Genomic DNA, 17,643 nt, shown 5'->3' on the forward strand with positions numbered 1-17,643 from the left:
GATAAATTACAATATATACAGCGCTATTGATTTAGGTTCTAATACATCCTATTTCAATAATTCTCGTAATGATTTATTTTGCTAAATTTCATGGATAGGTTTGACTCCTCTGATTATTGCAGCCTATCCTGTTTTCGAATAACTAGCTGAATCATACTCATACTAGATTACCAAAATCATATTTGGTTATTCTTATTAAATAGAGGAGTCATGATTTCCTACCTCACATCATAAACAAGCCGGAAATATTGTTCATTGTGTTTAATCAATACATCTTGCTCTCCTTGTTGCATGTGAGAGATCACCATCACTTGCTGGCCAGAAGAGCTGATAAACACTCCTATAACACTAGTGAAAGTTCCATTCTGCAGGCTGAGCAAGAAGAAAGCATTGTTTTCCATTGCTGTCCCTGAGGATGTAAAACGCTCTACCGGATGGAGTGAGGAGCCTGGACATCAATTTCTTCAGGAGATGAATTAAGAAGTGGTTAGTGGAGTCACCATTTACGCTGTATAAGAATATTTTGAAGTCAACAAAAACAATCTGGACCTATGATGCTTTTAATGGCGGGCCATTTTGAAAAACGTGCAAAATATTTATTTTCAACTATTTATAAGTTTGACTAAGTGGACAAACGTTAATAAGTGATATTTCTGACATAACTTATATGACAAGGATCAAGTCAGGTCCACTTCCAGACACAGTCAATCCAGACCTCTATGCTATGCTCATGAATAAGGAGAGAAGTATGAAGTAAGTAAGTATTATAATTCAAGGGCATGTTCTCGTAATGGGGGATGGTCATGTATCGAAAAAAGTTTGATGACATTTCCAGTTAACCTCCTCCACCTTCTCTCATGTTTTAATCACGTTTCAATCTTATCTGATCAGATACATCATTATTCAGTAGCACAATGGAAGGATTGAAAAAATTATTACTGCTGTTAAATTCTACAATTCATGATTGATGAAAGCTTGAAGATGAAACTAAATATTAGCTAGATGAGACAGCTAAAATTGTATTCTCTAGTTCTAGACAATTAGTTGTAGAGGTCGAATAATTTGGCTTTTCCTAGAGTCATTTACTTGGGCCATTTACTGAAAATAACTACATACCATCGCATGATTATACTGTAGGCTACTGAAAATGGTTTAATCCCTATTAACTGCTAATTTCAAGGCTGTGCAAAGGCTAAAAAAACTTTCTACAGGTAACATTTTTCAAAGTTTTTCGATTTGTTTACTATCAAGCTTTTCAAATGAAAAAGTTTTCTCAGAAAAAAATTTTTCTTCGATCATTACTTTTTGAGATATGAGCGCATAAAGTTTAAATTTTTTGGACAGGTCATTTCAAATTCGGTAAAAAATATATCCATGAAATTTCGAGGATGAATTACTTTATTAGATTGAGTTATTTTTGGTAAATTGAATAACTTACTCAAAAACTGATATTTTCATGAAATTTTTGTTTCATTCAATCAACAATACCATGAAAAATAATTATTCATCCTCGAAATTTCATGGATTCATTTCTTACCGAATTTGAAATGACCTGTCCCAAAATGTTAAACTTTAAACTTGAATTTGAACTTTATGCGCTCATATCTCAAAAAGTATTGATGGGAGAAAAAAATTTCCTGAGAAAACTTTTTCATTTTGATAGCATTCAAGTTGAAAAACTTCGAAAAATGTCACCAGTAGAAAGTTTTTTCTAGCCTTTGCACAGCCTTAATAATGAATAATGGATATGCAAATAATGACAATTAAATTTTACTATGAATACATTCATTACTCTATATTCTATTTAGAAACAAATTAGTCAAATGCCAAAATAAATTATTACTTGAACGTTCTCAGATTGGAAATTGAAGATTTATTTGACTGCTATAGCTAGGTGTCACCGCGTTCAACTTATTCAACTCAGACTTCCTTCTAAAACGTCATGTAAGCACACCAGCAATAAATTATTATAATTTAGTACCTCGTAGAAACGTAGGCAATGTGAAGAGGAAGGTAGTTCTTCAGTCAGGCACTTGATAGAATACTCCACGTTATTTTTGAAGTATTTACTCTAATGTGTGTTGTGTGGTCATAACATTTATATTGTTAGGATAGGTCTACAATGCCAATGAGACTAAAAAATATTTCAATTCAGCTTGGAATTTATTATTCAGTGTGAATGATTGGTTATTATATTTATAGATAGAGCTGAAAGGTGCGATGTTGTGTACAGGAAACATAGGAAATAAATTAGATAAACAGATAAAAGTAAAGTTGGATTAGCTGCCAATGAATCTCACAAGAAGGACTAGCCGAATCTCGCCCAGACAACATAAATCCAAGTACAACTAGTGTACGGTGGGACTGTACCGTAAGTCAGTCACATGGTCTATTTTCGATCATAGCAGCCTAGCCATTAGTCTCTTTATTTGCCGATTCAATTGACACTAACACGTGCACGTGTCACAAGTAAAGGTGTTCTACAATATTTTTGGCACACACTAGAAGCAGCTGGCCACAATTCTTCAGATGCCTGCTCCAACAGATCGGCGATGGTCGATTAGAATGGTCATTAGCATGGTGGTGAGGAGAGGTGCTTAGCGGATGAGCCAACCAGCAAGTGAGAGCGTCCACTAATTCCTATTCGTCCAAGTTTGTGCCACTTCCAGTTAGTACAGCATTCATTCATAGGTGGCATAACTTATCTCTTGTACTTTGATAGAGTTTCTATTCTACCCCTGATCCCAGTCGACATATTAAAAGTTATAAATTGGAGAACAGTCGAATCAGAAAGAATTTCATTGATTATTTACAGTGAATTTTGAAAAGAAAACTCACTCAAAGCCGCTCACGTAAGTAGAGGTTGAAATTCATAAATTTCATTTATTACTGAAGTTGTACATTTTCGAATAGAAAAGTAATTTCATGGAGAAATATAAATTCAGTATAGGTATAATTCAGTGATGTTTCTTGAATACAGTGGTAGACCTCGTAAATACAGTAAATATCGTAAATAAAGTACCTAAATATAGTACTAATATCGCGTAAGAGGTAGTTACAGAAAAGGCGAAGAGAATCAATTATTGGCGGAAACATAAATATTGTTTTCTTTAGAAGGAATAACGTATTTCTAGCTTGAAATGATTATTTCTTGTATAAGCAAATAAAAGTGGGACCAATTGTAAAACCATACAAATCCAATGACAATATTACGTATTTTATATTAAGAACAGAATCTCGTATTATCATATTATATAGAGAAGCTAGAGTACCTACCTATCTTTAGTAAAGTAACATACATTTAGTGTAGCTTATCTCTTGTGCTAATATTGAAACATTCTACAATTGATTTATATTCTAAGAATTTTTGACAGAACGTTAGAATAACTGGCTCATTTGGGAGTTTTTAAAATAAACAGGATAGGCTACATATAGGCTACAGAAAAAAGTTTTTCACACCCATTTTGTTATTATGAATAAATATTATTCTAGGGTCAAGGGTATCTGTTAATGAATTTATTGTATCTGATTATCAGTTGAAAATAAATATATGGTACCGTAGGCCTATATCAAGAAATGGTTTTGAGTTTAATCGTTATTTTCTACTAAATACTATACCGTACAACCATACTAGTATTTTTAATTTTAAGAAATTAATACTAAAATCAATTAGGCTATTGTTTTAGATAGTTTTAGGTGGCTAGGTGATACCAAAACACGGGGAAGTGGTTTCATAAGGAAAAACTTCTGAGTGTCTTAAATCTAATCTAATATCAATCTAATGAAATATTCATTAAATGCCCAATGCTATAATGCTTTATTCAAAATATTTACTCTCATTCCAAGACATCCAATAGACTATTGTTTTCAATGTTTTTCAATAAAAAATGTTCGCAAGGGTATTTTGAAATTGAAGAAATATGGAAAATACTACTGGTATGATTATTTCAATTAATTATTAGTAAATATTTATTTTGTACATTAAAGTTAAGACAGGATGTCAATTTTAAATGATTGCAGCAGGCTTGATTGAGAGTTTTTTGAAAATTTTTCTTTTAAATTTCCAGTAAATAAAACAAATAAGTAATCAAAAAAATTGCACTTAACCATGTTCACTCAACTCAATCAGTAAAATTTGATGATAAATAAACTAATTCAAAAGTGGATATAAAAACCGACGCAAAATACAATTAGGCTATTCAATGAAAATCTTATAAAACTCATTAATTAATACTATTTCTAATAATTTTTTTAATTTTATTTTTAATAAACCAAATACAGGAGTTTTAAAGTCATCAATTTTCATCATGGAGAAGATAGTGAAGAGTAAATTTGAAATAAAAACTTTTATTCATCCCTATTACAAAACTTATACAGAGTTGTGATTATCTGATGGGTTTACATATAGCTATAACCAATCACCAATGTTTAAGCTTGCCTAACCGAAAGTATCACAATCTTCAAATATAAAGTATTCTATTATCCAAGCCGCATTCTCAAATACTCTACCAAAATAGCTACGTACCGTAGTACTCGATCCAACAGAAACACATCTTTGAAACATAGAACTGCCAATCAGTGAAATAGCAAAGTTACTCTATCCCCTTTTTGGCACTAATTGGCAAGATCTAGCAAATGTACAACGACTATTGAATACTCTCTTCCAGATTATATAGAAAGAGGTTTACAAATCTAATGACAGCCAGTGCGAATTTTGAGAAAATTTTCGCCTAAATGAAGTTTAATGGTCTATATCTGTTACCATGGAGTTAATCAGTTTAAAATCTAAAAATACAATATGTGCAAGTTTCATTTGTGAAAAATATACTAATCGGGTCAATGCTGTCCTAATTTGATTTGATTTGATTAAATTCTTTTCCTGGTGACTCTTGACAGAATATAGGAAATCGGTCAAAAGAATTTTGTCAAAAAAATTAAAGAATACAAATAACCATACCTATACATCAATTATACAATGTGCATTACCCTCCCAAAAGCCTCTTTCTCTATCCATAAATTCTTGAATACTGTAGTATACCCCGTTTGCTAGATATTTTTCCAATATATTTTAGAAAAAATCCTTATTCTCATTCTCTCTCAAAGCTGACGGCAGTTTACTCATAAATTTTATAGCCTACCAATATAAGAAGGCTTTTTCTCATCCTGGCTGTCTTGTGAAATTGTGCAGAAAATTTGCACTCATTTCTTGTGTCATAATTATGTATGTCACAGTTTCTTGTAAACTCTTTATCTCTTATATGCTTAATCACTTCGAGAATGTACAGTGCAGGCACAGTTGGTAGTCCAATATCTTTAAAATACTCTCTGCAGGACTCCAATGGCTAAGACCATTTATTGCTCTCACAGCTTTCTTTTGCATCTTAAAACCTAAAAACTCTATCAAATTTTGGAGACTGGAGCCTCCCCATACCAATATTGCATACCGAATATGCAACATTATGAGGGCATGATAAACTGTAGGAGCTTAAGATAGTGTTAACTTGATTAATCAAATTAATAATCGAAATAATGAAAAAAAACTACAGTGGAGGAAAAATTATAATTTAAATTAATGTTGACTATAGATCCATTAATTGATGTGTTATTGAAAAATAACTCTACAAACATTTCTGATTGCTAATCGGCGTTTTGTTAAATTATTATTCTTCAATGTTGTTTTCCATCACAAACTGCTTATTATTAAATCACTTTTGCTATTAGAAAAAACTATTAAATCACTTTTTGCTATTAGTTGAAAAGACAACCGAGAAGATGGCGAACCTGCCGAAAGATCTCGTTGTCACAGTGAGTGATTAATTCATTTATTGTAAAATATCTGACTGCTAGTCGTTTTTTCTAATAGCAAAAAGTGATTTAAATTATTACTTGTATAGAAATACAAAATATGGCACAGAATATTATGATATACCGGAGAATTGATAATAAGGATTTCACTAATACAGTTATGTAGAACTGGATATAATACATTACTAATTTAAAACAAAATACAGTACATGTAGCATATAACACACAATAGTGTGTTTCATCAATTCAAATTATATCAAATATTGCGATCATTGTTCAAAAGAGACTAAACTTAACGAGGCTTTCAGGAATTTCAAATGTAAAGAAGTGCTGTGCTTCGACAAATTCTTCAAATTTAAAACATTTTTGCCATTAAGCAGAAAGATGTTCATGCATAACTTGGCTTGAGTAACCGTGGGATTCAATAAATTTCGACGCCTGAATCTTGGCAAAAGCACAATATTATGGCGAAAAGTTAAGCACACGTTAATGTGTTTTCAGAATAATTGTTCGAGAGCCAGATAAAAAACTCACGGTGTTTCGGTCTTGAAGGGTCTGAGATTTTCACAGTACAAATTTGATGAATGGGGCCAGAAATCCTAAATAGAAAGAAATTCGTATAATAAATGGTATGAGGACCCTTGCAGCAGCTGCCAAAAAAGAGAATTTATAATCCAATTTAGTGAACAGGGTTTTCATTCAAAATTTTGCCCACGGAATAAGAATACAATCTGTTGGACACATATATGTCAAAGGTTCACTAATGATGATGGATGAGCTCCACTCAAGTTAATAATTGCGCTTTTGAACTTTCAATTTTTTCTATGCTAGCAGCAATCAATTAACCTGAATGTCCCCGGTAACAGGCACTTGTAATTAAAGTGGTACACTCTCAATAATGCACACTCAATGCGCCTTAAATTGAGGAAACTTTGGATACGTTCCAATTTTGGGATGCATTCCAGCTTCATTTGCATAGTTAGCTTCACTCTAACTTAAGCATTAGTACTTTATCACCATCGCTCTTTCAGGCCTACTTATTTTTACTCAAACTAATTAAATAGATCCAATCTAGCAGCTATTAATTATAGCTAGTAAACTAGAGATGATGCTAATTAGTGTCTGAATATTGATAATAATTTTCTATACAAACAAAACTTGATTCTTGATTTTTGTTTGGTTGTACCTGGAAATTTCAAATGATTTTTCCAATAAGAAAATATCAAATACAATATCAACTTTACTACTGCAAAAAATACTGTAATTATTACTTTATACACAATCCTATCAGACGACAGCAGAATAAAATTAATTTCAAGCTTTGTGAGTAGTCTACGATACTTTTAGAAATAAATAAACCTAATTTCTAGATAAAAAAATAATATGTTATTCAAGTTGTAAGGAATATATTTATATAAAACTAAATTTTTGTTACTAATAGTATTGTCCAATAGTGATAAAGAAGGTTGAAAATTGGAGCAGATTCTATGAATAAAATTTAGCAGTTGTATCTGCAATATAAGGTGGTCGGTGAGGGAAAAAATTCTATTTAAATAATTACAGTATATATTTTCAGGTGAACTTGAGAGTGTTTCTACTTCCATCATACAATTTGAATATATTATTTAAAATTTCTTCAACGCTGATTTGAATTGCTTAAACTTTGTCTTAAAAGATAAACTAATTTTTTAGAGGTGCAACCTATAAGGAGGCTTTGACAAATTAAACTTTTGAGAAAATTAGGACCGTATTTAAAAGGATTCTTTAGATCGTTTTCAGCCGTGTTAATTTCGGCTGATCAGATATTAGCTACTAGATTGGTTTGCTTTTGTTATACCTGATACTCCTACTATTGTTGGTTGCTACCAATACAGACCTTAGGATTCAAAACTTGCAAAAGTGGATTGAAAACCCAAACTTGGTTTAAAGATTCCTTGAGAATCGTCAATAAATACGGCCATTAATATTATTTTAAGAGATTGGTCTAAGAAAGTAACTCAATTATACAAGTAATTTTTCGCTTTATTAATTAGCATAACATACTGATTATTCTCTGAAAGGGATAACATTCTATTTGGGTTATCAGTTTTTCAAAAACTCAAATATTAAGCTGTTTGTTTCTGTACAAGACTGATATGATAAGTCAACAATTTATTAATACTTGTGAATATTTTATTGATTAAATTTATTACATATCTACTTGTGAATATACTGTGCCAATTCTATTTCAAATTCTGTTATTCTTTGGGCCGGTTCCAAGGGGACTTTTTAAATCTAATGGACCATTAAGTCTATAGGTTTAATGTACAATTACATTTAATAAAATGTCCTTGAACTAGTATCTGCGCATTAAGAATGTTTGAATCTTATAAAATGTATTATATTGTTAGATTTGGAAAAAAATTTGACGACAGTACAGTCAAGTTTTTGGATAAAATTTATTGAAAATTCACGTGTGAAACACTTTAGTTCTGTTAAATCCAGTTTCAACACTCTTAAAAATCTGAAGAGCTTCAAAAATGTAAAAACCAAAAAGTGCTCCACACCTGAGTAGGTACTAGTTTCTAATAACTTTTATTAAAAAACTTGACTCGTGTCGTCAAAAATAGTTGTTTAAAAACCAATAAATTATTAACTAGCAGTTTGTCATGAAGAGTGAAATAGATGAGTATTATATTGATTGCAATCTTCATGTTACAGATGGGGAAAAAGCATAAAAATCAAAGCTGTAGAAAAGATACTAGCAGGAAGAATACAGCTGCGCGTGCTGGAATAGGGGATCAATGTAAGTATGAAAATCCTAGTGAAGAAAATGGAGAAGCAGTCGCCGAGCTCAGAAACATCGATGGAGCGATGATAGAGGAAATCAATTTGAACACAATTCAAAGTAAAAGTGTGAATGGACTTCTGGACAGCCTCAAATTGGGCAAAAAATCAAATAATTGCATTTTGCAAAAACAATTAAAATTTCCAAATTACTATCTCCATTATGTTTGTCAAGTTTGTAAAAGTATAATTGGTACTGCTGATAGATGCAGCAAGTGCCAAATGATAGCGTATTGTAGCAAAGAACACAGAAGACAGCATTGGTCTGTACATGCTGATCTGTGCGAGGCGATTCAAGATGCTAGGAACAGTCAAAATGTAAATGCAAAACATATTCTTGATGGCGTAATTGATAAAGATTACGACTTTTTCAAGAGTTTCTGTTATAGTTTGATGGCAGAATGTGAATATAGAATGCAAAGGAAACTAGAAAATTGGGAAAAGGAGCTATTCCTTTATCCGAACGTTTGTGAAACTTGTTTTCAATGCGATTCAGAATTACTGACATCTTGTGAAAAATGTCATCACCGGAGTTATTGCAGACCAGAGCACCAGAATGCTGACCACAGTGTCTATTGTGAACATTTGCAGATATACTACGAGATGAGAAATCAGAAATTTCTACACGGTGATGTAGAGGTAACGCTTCCGAAAGATTTGCATGAACAACCAATTGGAAGTACAGACAATATGGATCTCTATCTAAATTCAACAAAGGAAAGTCTTAATAAATTGCATTATTTGCAGCTGTGTGACATTGCCACAGGTCCATTAACAGCACTTTATGCTTATAATCACTTCACGAGATCAGACAGAAACAATCGTTCAAATTCAAGTGTGGTTATTCATGTGGTAGGAGCAGAGAAGTTCTTCGAGGTAAATACTCTTCAAAAATGGGAAATATTTTTCTTGCATTATTTGCCTGATTTGAAAAACTTGAAAGTGATTTTTATTGGGCCGGAACTTGACATGAGTGAAGAGGAAATTATATCAGCAAACACCTGTCAGCTATGTGATAAATGTGTGCATTTGAAACGTACTTTGAAGTTTAGTTTTATATCGAATACTTTGTACCACGATTTTGCAGCTGGAAAGTCATTCCAGATGCCATCACTAGTTTGTGCGTTCAACGCTGGCATGTATAGGACAACAGGCTACAATGAACAGGATACATGGCGAAATACAATCATTAAACTATTTAGTTGGAAACATTTGCCTGTGCTCATAACAGAGTACACTTCAGAAGAGGCTGAAAAGGACATGCAACGTATCTCAGCCATTCAAAAAGTGAAAACTTTAATACCTCCGTCTCAAAATCCTTTTTCGGGTCGATGTCCTAATCTTAACTTTGTTTCTTATCATAAAGTGCCTGTTATTTTTAAAAATTATTATATGCTATTATTACAGAGAGGTTAAAAATTCAAAGCTCTAACTTTCATTTAGCAGTAATCTGCTCCAAAATTTCTGTTTCTCAACATTTAAAATGCTTTTTGGCAGTTTTATTAATATATATAGCTATATATTCACAGAATAAATATTTGAGCAACAAGTGAACCGGACCACATAAAATGCTATGAAGAATATATAAAATGCTAATGAAGAATATTATTATCCCATGAAAGCTTGCCGTCTATCAATTCACGGCAAGATTTATTTTTCGAGAAAATGCGAGTTAGTTAATTGATAATTCTGATGACATATTATGAGATCCTTTGGATCATGAGTTACATGTAGGTAAGAGTAAATTAAAGATGTAATAATAAAATCTAATTCGATGACATAAATACGATAACCTAAATATTATATATCTGCAACTTGACGTTTTTTAAAGTTAGGGTGGGTTTTCATAGAAAAGGCCAATAATTAATTACTCAAAATGTTGAAAATTAATAAGTTTCAATTAGCAATCATCGCAGCTAGTATTACTTCATTAGCTACAATTTCGCCACTGCGAAAAAATATCCTGAACCTGAATCTAGTAAAATTTGAGTTGTTAAAACAGAAATAGAATAAATTTCATCTATAAATGTTCTTCACGTTCATAGTAAAATAACGACTAACAAATGGCAAAATAGGTAATGGAAAATAAGAGCTCAAGGAGAATATAAAAATATATATTCAATCAACAGTAGAAATCTAAAAACATCAACAATACATAAATCATACAATCCGTATTATTCATAAAATGAACAGAAGACAATATAAATTATTAATTTACAATGATGAAGATCCCAATACACCAAAACTCTTTCTAAAATTATCGTTCTATTTCACTATGATAATTGAAGTTATAACAAGAAAATGAGTTCATTAAGCGAATTCACTAATCATTTTCCAACCAAATTGAAGAAGTAGCATATTATAGCCTATCGCTATTTTGGTAAGTAGCTGAAATGTATAATAAGACATACAGTATTTTTCTATTAGGAAAATACAAAATCTGAATCAATACTAAATCCTGGAGACCCTATTCTTACTAACTAATAGTTCAATATATAAAAAGTTACAAAATGTTGGAAGATGATCAATATAAATTGACAGTTAAAGAAGAAACTCTTGAAGGAAATAGGAGATGAAATATGACATCACATGCTTTCCTTAAAAACTAAATAACAGCAAAATATTTATACAAAGTCATCACATAGAGTCGTTTTTGTACAAACATGAGCAATGCTTTGAAACTAAGTTTCAAAATACAAATTTTATATAAACTTGTATATTACTGAACACTTTGACTTACTTGATCCCCTCAATATCTAGAATTAATGTACTACTACCAATAATCATGTATAAGTAACTACGGTACACTAATAAGTAATATTTTCATAAAAAATAAAATTTCAGGATTTGTCAATGATTATGATTGAAATAAATTGTAAACAAGTATGTAGTTAATTTCTTAATAGAATGAAAGTTGAGTTACAGTTTAGTTATTTTCATTGTTAATTATAAAGTACAGTATCCAAATGTGACATAAAACTAATGCGTTTTATATAATTCAAATAAAGAATGATGAAAAGTAAGACACAAAAAACTATTCCACCACCCAACATTCAATATTACTTTTCAAAGAACTCTTAATTCGAATTCATAAATTGCTTTAGATTTTCTATTAAAACAATTTACTGGGAAACCGGATTAATGCGACTTATTTCTTGATTATTTTTTAACAAAAAAATAAATAAATTTGCAACCAAATTAAAGTCCATTAATCATACTTCATACATTAGATACTATACTAATTAGTTATTACTTTTTCATGTTATAAATTATGACCAAAAACACGGATTGAAATTCATGCTTCCATTCACTTTCATATATAATTGTACAGAATTATAAATTAAACTTGATACATAATACAACATAATTTAATCATGTTTGCCAAAAAGTGATAAGAAAGATAAAATCCAAAGAATCGGTGGGATAGAGTGAGGTTGGGGAGTCTTTTGCAAACAATGAATCTAAAAAAGATCAAACTATATGATTCACTCCAACAATATTGAACATTGTAATGCACACGTTCATTATATTTGAATTTGGAGAATCTGGCTGGGAGAGTAACCAATAGAAGGAGGAGACACAAGTAAATAAAATGAAGATGCATTTATATGTAGCCGATTCTTAATTCTAACTTGAAAGTTCAACTTTTGTTATCATGCGAAGTCTGTTGAATAGATTCTTTGAAACTAATATAAAAAGTAGTTTGTTGATTCAAGATAGCAATTCTTTTATCTCCGACAAAAGAGTACCTCTCCCACTTCCACCTCTCTTTCTCTCCCATATTTTCATTTCAATATGAATTTGAGAACGAAATACAGCGATAACACCGAACTCTCTGCATAATTATAATTCACTCACGTACCATACAATATTATTATCTTTACACAACTGGCATATAAGTCCACATTAATATGAAAGACGTACATTGTAGTACTTATATTATGACTTATATTGAGGTATTGTGTAGAAGAGAAAGGATCTATAATGTTAACATGTGATTTCAACAGATTGGTAACGCGGACACCAAGGTTAGAATGGTCGCCGAGATATCGGTAGAGAAATGAAATTTAAAGGAGTTTTCCGATCACTATGCAAACGATTTAGTAGATATATCACATGTAGTCCGCGTTTTGAATCCACTGCGGTTTGTGCAACTCCATTTGAAACAACTAGAGCGTTCAGCTGAAAAAATTGAAGCGAAACAAAACAGTACGCTGCTGAACAAGAATGATAAACAATGAAATGTATTTTTTAGAAGTTCAGACTCACCTAAATTATCGGAAAATACCAGAAATTTTATATTGAAGCCTTACTAATGCCATTATTTGTAAAAAAATCATTAGTATTAGTCTTCTAGTGTTTTTAGTATAACTACTAAAACTGATTTGGGGGTCATATTTTCAAAACAAAGGCGTATTGCCATCTACAATGACAGAAAATGACTGTCTGTCAACAAAAAAAAGGTACTAGGTACTTGAAAACTCTTTAGAAGAAATAAAGTTATCACATTCAATTAATAAAACTCAGGGAGAAATTTTAGAGGCAACATGTGGAGATTTTTGGCAGCTTAATCAAAGCTTTAGAAGTAATAAAAATAGTTACAAATCTTGCATGATTTTGATCAAGGTTCTGAACAAAGCTCTTGTTGTTAGGTTTCATCTTCACATCATAACTTGCTGTATGTTCTTCTTTTCTAATGTTTATCGATTGAATGTTTATTTTATCTGCTAGTCTTCTAGTCTTTTTAAACATTACTGTAATTTATTTGAGATATTTGTTTTTTCCATAAAATGTTGGTTTCATCTACTGGACTAGTGATGCCAGATTTAACAGATCTTTTTTACTCCAATCAGCGCAATTTCTTTTCAAAAATCCTTAAATCTTGCAGCTGGCTCTAAATAGTGATGAAATTGTACTAACGATAAAAGCTTCTCGAAAACCATGCTATCTTAGTTATAGTTATGTGAAAATCGCTATATTGTGGTATAACAGACTTCTAGACAATGGCAGTATAGCTAGTGAGTCTCAAGGCCAGCTCATACTACAGTAGACGGACGTATGCAGATAGGTGGACAAAAATCCCTCCCCAGGTTAACGAATGTTGCAACGCACACGGACGTCCGTCGGTCTGCGTATGTTTGTTCACGTCAGCATTCAAATGTTTGAATTTTCCTCGGTCTGTCTGTAGCTGAGTACAGACTTGAGCGCCACGAACATGCGCATTCCACTTTTCATCAGCTGATGCTACACTTATTATACTAACCTTACTGTTCTGTACAAATACAGATATAATCAGCCGATGAAAAGCGAAATATGCGTGTTCGTGGCGCTCAAGTCTGTATGCAGCTCAACAGCAACAGAGAATACAGTTAAAAATCTCTTAAACTCTATCAACAATCACCCCAAAATATATTGCACAAATATGTCTATTCAGCATTATGAAAATATCTTGAAGAGAATAATTTATCGCCTCTACCTTTTCACACCCATCACCTATATCACTTCACAAGCACATAGATTTATAATATACATGCATTAAGAAGGAGCTAATTTGTAGAAGGGATCAACAATGGTAACAATCGCCGCTATCGAGGAATGACACCCAAAAGGCCAGTTGCTCCCGGGCTTAGTTTCACGAATCCTAGAGCAGTCAACGGTATCAGCACATCACATGCATTTTTCAACGTATCTATGGCGACTTCCTTATTGTTAACGATCAAGTTAGCCAGATGATTGGGTGTCTTACGCATAACTGAACGTTTTGAAGAACTGTGTTTGTGGACTTGGATGAGCTTGAATATTTCATAGGCATCTCTGATGAGATTGCAGTAGATGGAGAGCAGCCAATAGCGGTTGGCGTTGTTTGCCCAGCGTTGGGCGTCGATGTCGGCCACTCCACTGCGGCCAGCCCATACCATGTGGTCGCACAGCAGGTAGAACGCATGCGCTATGCGTGACATCGTGCATGTCATACGCACCCATGTCTCTTTGTAGTGCAGCGACTTCAATGCACTGTGCAGCGCGTCCACGCAACGACCCAGCCTCAGCACTGCAATAACAAAATTCATGTCTAAAATATAGAGTGAATAATTTATCGTGGATAAACCTAACGTGGAACTAAACCTTCGAATTGAAAACCTTCTATAGTACGGAAGAAATTGTAAAGGCCCTATCAGTTTAAATATCAAGCAGAAATTGAGGAGCGATTCCTGAAATACAATTTTATAGATACCTTCCAGTGAAAATAATGGGACTAAAAATTTGAAATTCAGTTACTCGAATTACTCAGTAACTGATTGATATTTGATATACCATGTTTCTTCTCATTATAAATGATCATATACGATTATTTTGTTTCATAAAATGATTTTATAAATATTATTGTTATTCACTTGGTCGAGCAACTGATGTTACCAAGATATGGACACTTATAATTAGATGTCAATCAATTATCATTGTCTGGAAGAAGCCTAGCAAAAGTTAGTTATGTTAAGTTAAGTTAGTTCACTGCAAGTGTAATAATTTGACCATTTCGTACTCTAAATTAGAAGATAGATTCATCAATGTTTCTTCAAATTTAAAAAGAGACTACCTACTTATATAATTGAAATAAAACATACTACATGAGAACTTTAAATAATTACAGGGATTGTCAAATTTGTACAATATTAACCTTCATTTGCAATTTCTACGTCTTACTGGCAGCACCTCAATTATAATTGATTTAAATCTCAATCTTTTTTAAAGAATATTGATTCAAGGAATTTTCAAATTAACAACAATAAACAAAAAAGTTAAGATTCAATAGAATAGTATTTGAGAATTTCATATTATGAGCCAATTTGATTAGTTCTACTGTTAGTTGTATCTCAAGGTCTCAAGCTATGTTGAAGGAAGTACCATATATTAAAGAGTCGTATAGAACAGGAATTGCTTTTGTAGTGCTTCTTAGCTAACTTACTTAGACAACATAAACATGTTTATTCTGACATAAATAGTACCTACTTCTCAGTTGTGTCTTAGGTAAGACAAAAATTATTGATGCATGAAAAAATAAACATTAAAGATCTCAAACTTACATTTTCGAAAGTTTCCAAAAGTATATTCGAGAGTTTTCAAAGTTTCAATGGATTTTCTGTCATAATTTCTCTTTTGCATATAATGCCATACGAGTCTACTCAGGTACTGTAGAAGCCTGTAAACATTAAAGAGATGTACAAATTTACCTTGAAACGGATTAGATTAGTTTTTACAACCAAGAGAGAGTTCGCCTTTGTAATTAGTGGGCTATTTTCGTAGTACTTGTATTAATTTCAACAACATGTTAAAATAATTATTATAATATTAGGATAGCATATTATTTCACAGAACTTTACAATAAAAGCCTGAAATTTATAGTGACTTTCGAAAGTTTTATAAATTAATTATATTTTATTTGAATTGGAATTTCAAGAAAAATATATCTCATTCATGATTTACGAATTTCATAGTTATGTGAAAAAGGAGATTGTAGTCTGCAAAGGCACGCAATATGATTATGATAGTTCAAGGAGATCACAAGGATTTATGATAGGCATAATCAAAACCAACTGTGATAAGCATCCAAAAAATGATTATAAGCAGAGTTCATATGAATAATTTATAAAAAAAATATATTTTGTTACAAAAGGATCGTTAGGTGCAAGTCACCTCCACAGTAATAACTTAAAAATTTTTATTTATGCTATTTTTTTCAATACTATAGCTATCTGGTCTGTACACTAATGAGCTAATTTTTCTTACCCTAACATACTACTTGAAAATGTTAGCAGCGAATATCTCATTAGACATTCTTACTGATATTGATTGTTTAATAAACATTTTTAATGAACTGACAAATTTTGAACTAAAAATTATACGAAAAAATAAATGCAATTCAAAATGAATACCGTACGGTTCAATATGATATTATTTTGGATCAAAATACGTATAACAATTTGGTAAAAAGTTTGAACAGATAAACGTGGCGTAGCGAAGAAGGGGGTTCTAGCCTCCCCCCGCCATAAAACATTTTACTACGAAAAGTTCAAGTCCTTAGGAGGCCCAACATTTTTTCATCAACCAACCCCCTCCCCACCAATTCAAAATCCTAACTAAACTACTGACAGTTAACAGTTAATTCTTGGAAAAAGATTCCTAAAAAATTGGAGTCAGCTTTATTGCACCTTTCAACAAGAGTACTGGCAGCAAGTAAACGCAAGGCTCACCTAGTAGAATTTTATTCTTCAGCGACCACCGCGAATCAACCTGATAAAGACTATGTAGCCTATTGCAGCATAATAAGTAGTGGAGATAAAGGATCAAAAACTGCATTGAGATTTTAGAAATGTTACATTTAAAATTGGCTGAATCATGTTTGCGCAAAAAGCAGTTTTAATATTTTCCGCATCAAAGCATTAAAAAAGCCAAAGCAACAAGTAGACAGAAATAAAATAGCAAAACAATACATAAAAGTTGTCTTTAAATATTTTGTAATTTTAATCAGGCAACTTATCTGTAAATTAAGTATAGTAACTGATGATACCTTGCTAATTTATCGCGTCCAGCAGTTTGGTTGTTGAAACTTGTAACTTTATCCATAGTTAACTTAAGTTGTAGCCTATGTCTTATAGAATAATGTTACTGAAATTCAACAGTTCAAAAATCAACATACTTTATAATTTAAGAAAAGAAGACAAAACAAAACTACAGATTTTGGAGGATTAGGCCTAATCAGTAATTTTCACCGTTCTTAACATTCAAATTGTTTAGAATTTAACCTCAACCGTTCAAATTCAAATGGTGTTTCTACTAAGAAAAGTCAACGTTTTTGTAGAATAGTTATACATTTGTTTTTTTAAATTGAATAAAATTGGAAAATTACCAACTGAATAAGTGACAAATCAAACTAAAATACAGAGAATGTAACTTTTAACAACGAAGTATTAGAAACTAATGAGATGAGGTTATAAATTGGAAATACAAACAATGACA

At 31.7% G+C, this 17,643-nt stretch overlaps 2 protein-coding genes across 4 annotated transcripts; one reads left to right on the plus strand and one right to left on the minus strand.

Moving 5' to 3' along the window:
- Positions 1-363: 363 nt before the first annotated feature.
- LOC111046571 (putative protein MSS51 homolog, mitochondrial) lies at positions 364-10,050 on the plus strand. Of its 3 annotated transcripts, none has more exons than XM_039421702.1 (2): positions 364-486; positions 8,506-10,050. In XM_039421702.1, exon 2 carries the CDS (start codon positions 8,506-8,508, stop codon positions 10,045-10,047), a length of 1,542 nt encoding a protein of 513 aa, XP_039277636.1. In that variant the 5' UTR covers positions 364-486; the 3' UTR covers positions 10,048-10,050. The 3 variants fall into 3 exon arrangements, with proteins under 3 accessions (XP_039277636.1, XP_039277635.1, XP_022187843.2); XM_039421701.1 differs by lacking the exon at positions 364-486 and adding an exon at positions 2,360-2,668; XM_022332151.2 differs by lacking the exon at positions 364-486 and adding an exon at positions 2,361-2,852.
- Positions 10,051-10,724: 674 nt separating this feature from the next.
- Positions 10,725-17,634, minus strand: LOC111046563 (peroxisomal membrane protein 11B). Its single transcript, XM_022332140.2, is given in 4 exon segments — positions 10,725-14,228; positions 14,231-14,680; positions 15,711-15,826; positions 17,195-17,634. Coding segments are annotated over 4 exon segments (684 nt in total). The 5' UTR covers positions 17,251-17,634; the 3' UTR covers positions 10,725-14,166.
- Between the last annotated feature and the right edge of the window lie 9 nt (positions 17,635-17,643).

The sequence above is a fragment of the Nilaparvata lugens genome, chromosome 2, assembly GCF_014356525.2.
Source record: "Nilaparvata lugens isolate BPH chromosome 2, ASM1435652v1, whole genome shotgun sequence".
Classification (NCBI taxonomy): Eukaryota; Metazoa; Arthropoda; class Insecta; order Hemiptera; family Delphacidae; genus Nilaparvata; species Nilaparvata lugens.

Coding starts and splice junctions, on each gene's coding strand:
- LOC111046571 (XM_039421702.1), top strand. CDS start 8,506: ATGGGGAAAAAGCATAAAAATCAAAGCTGTAGAAAAGATACTAGCAGG.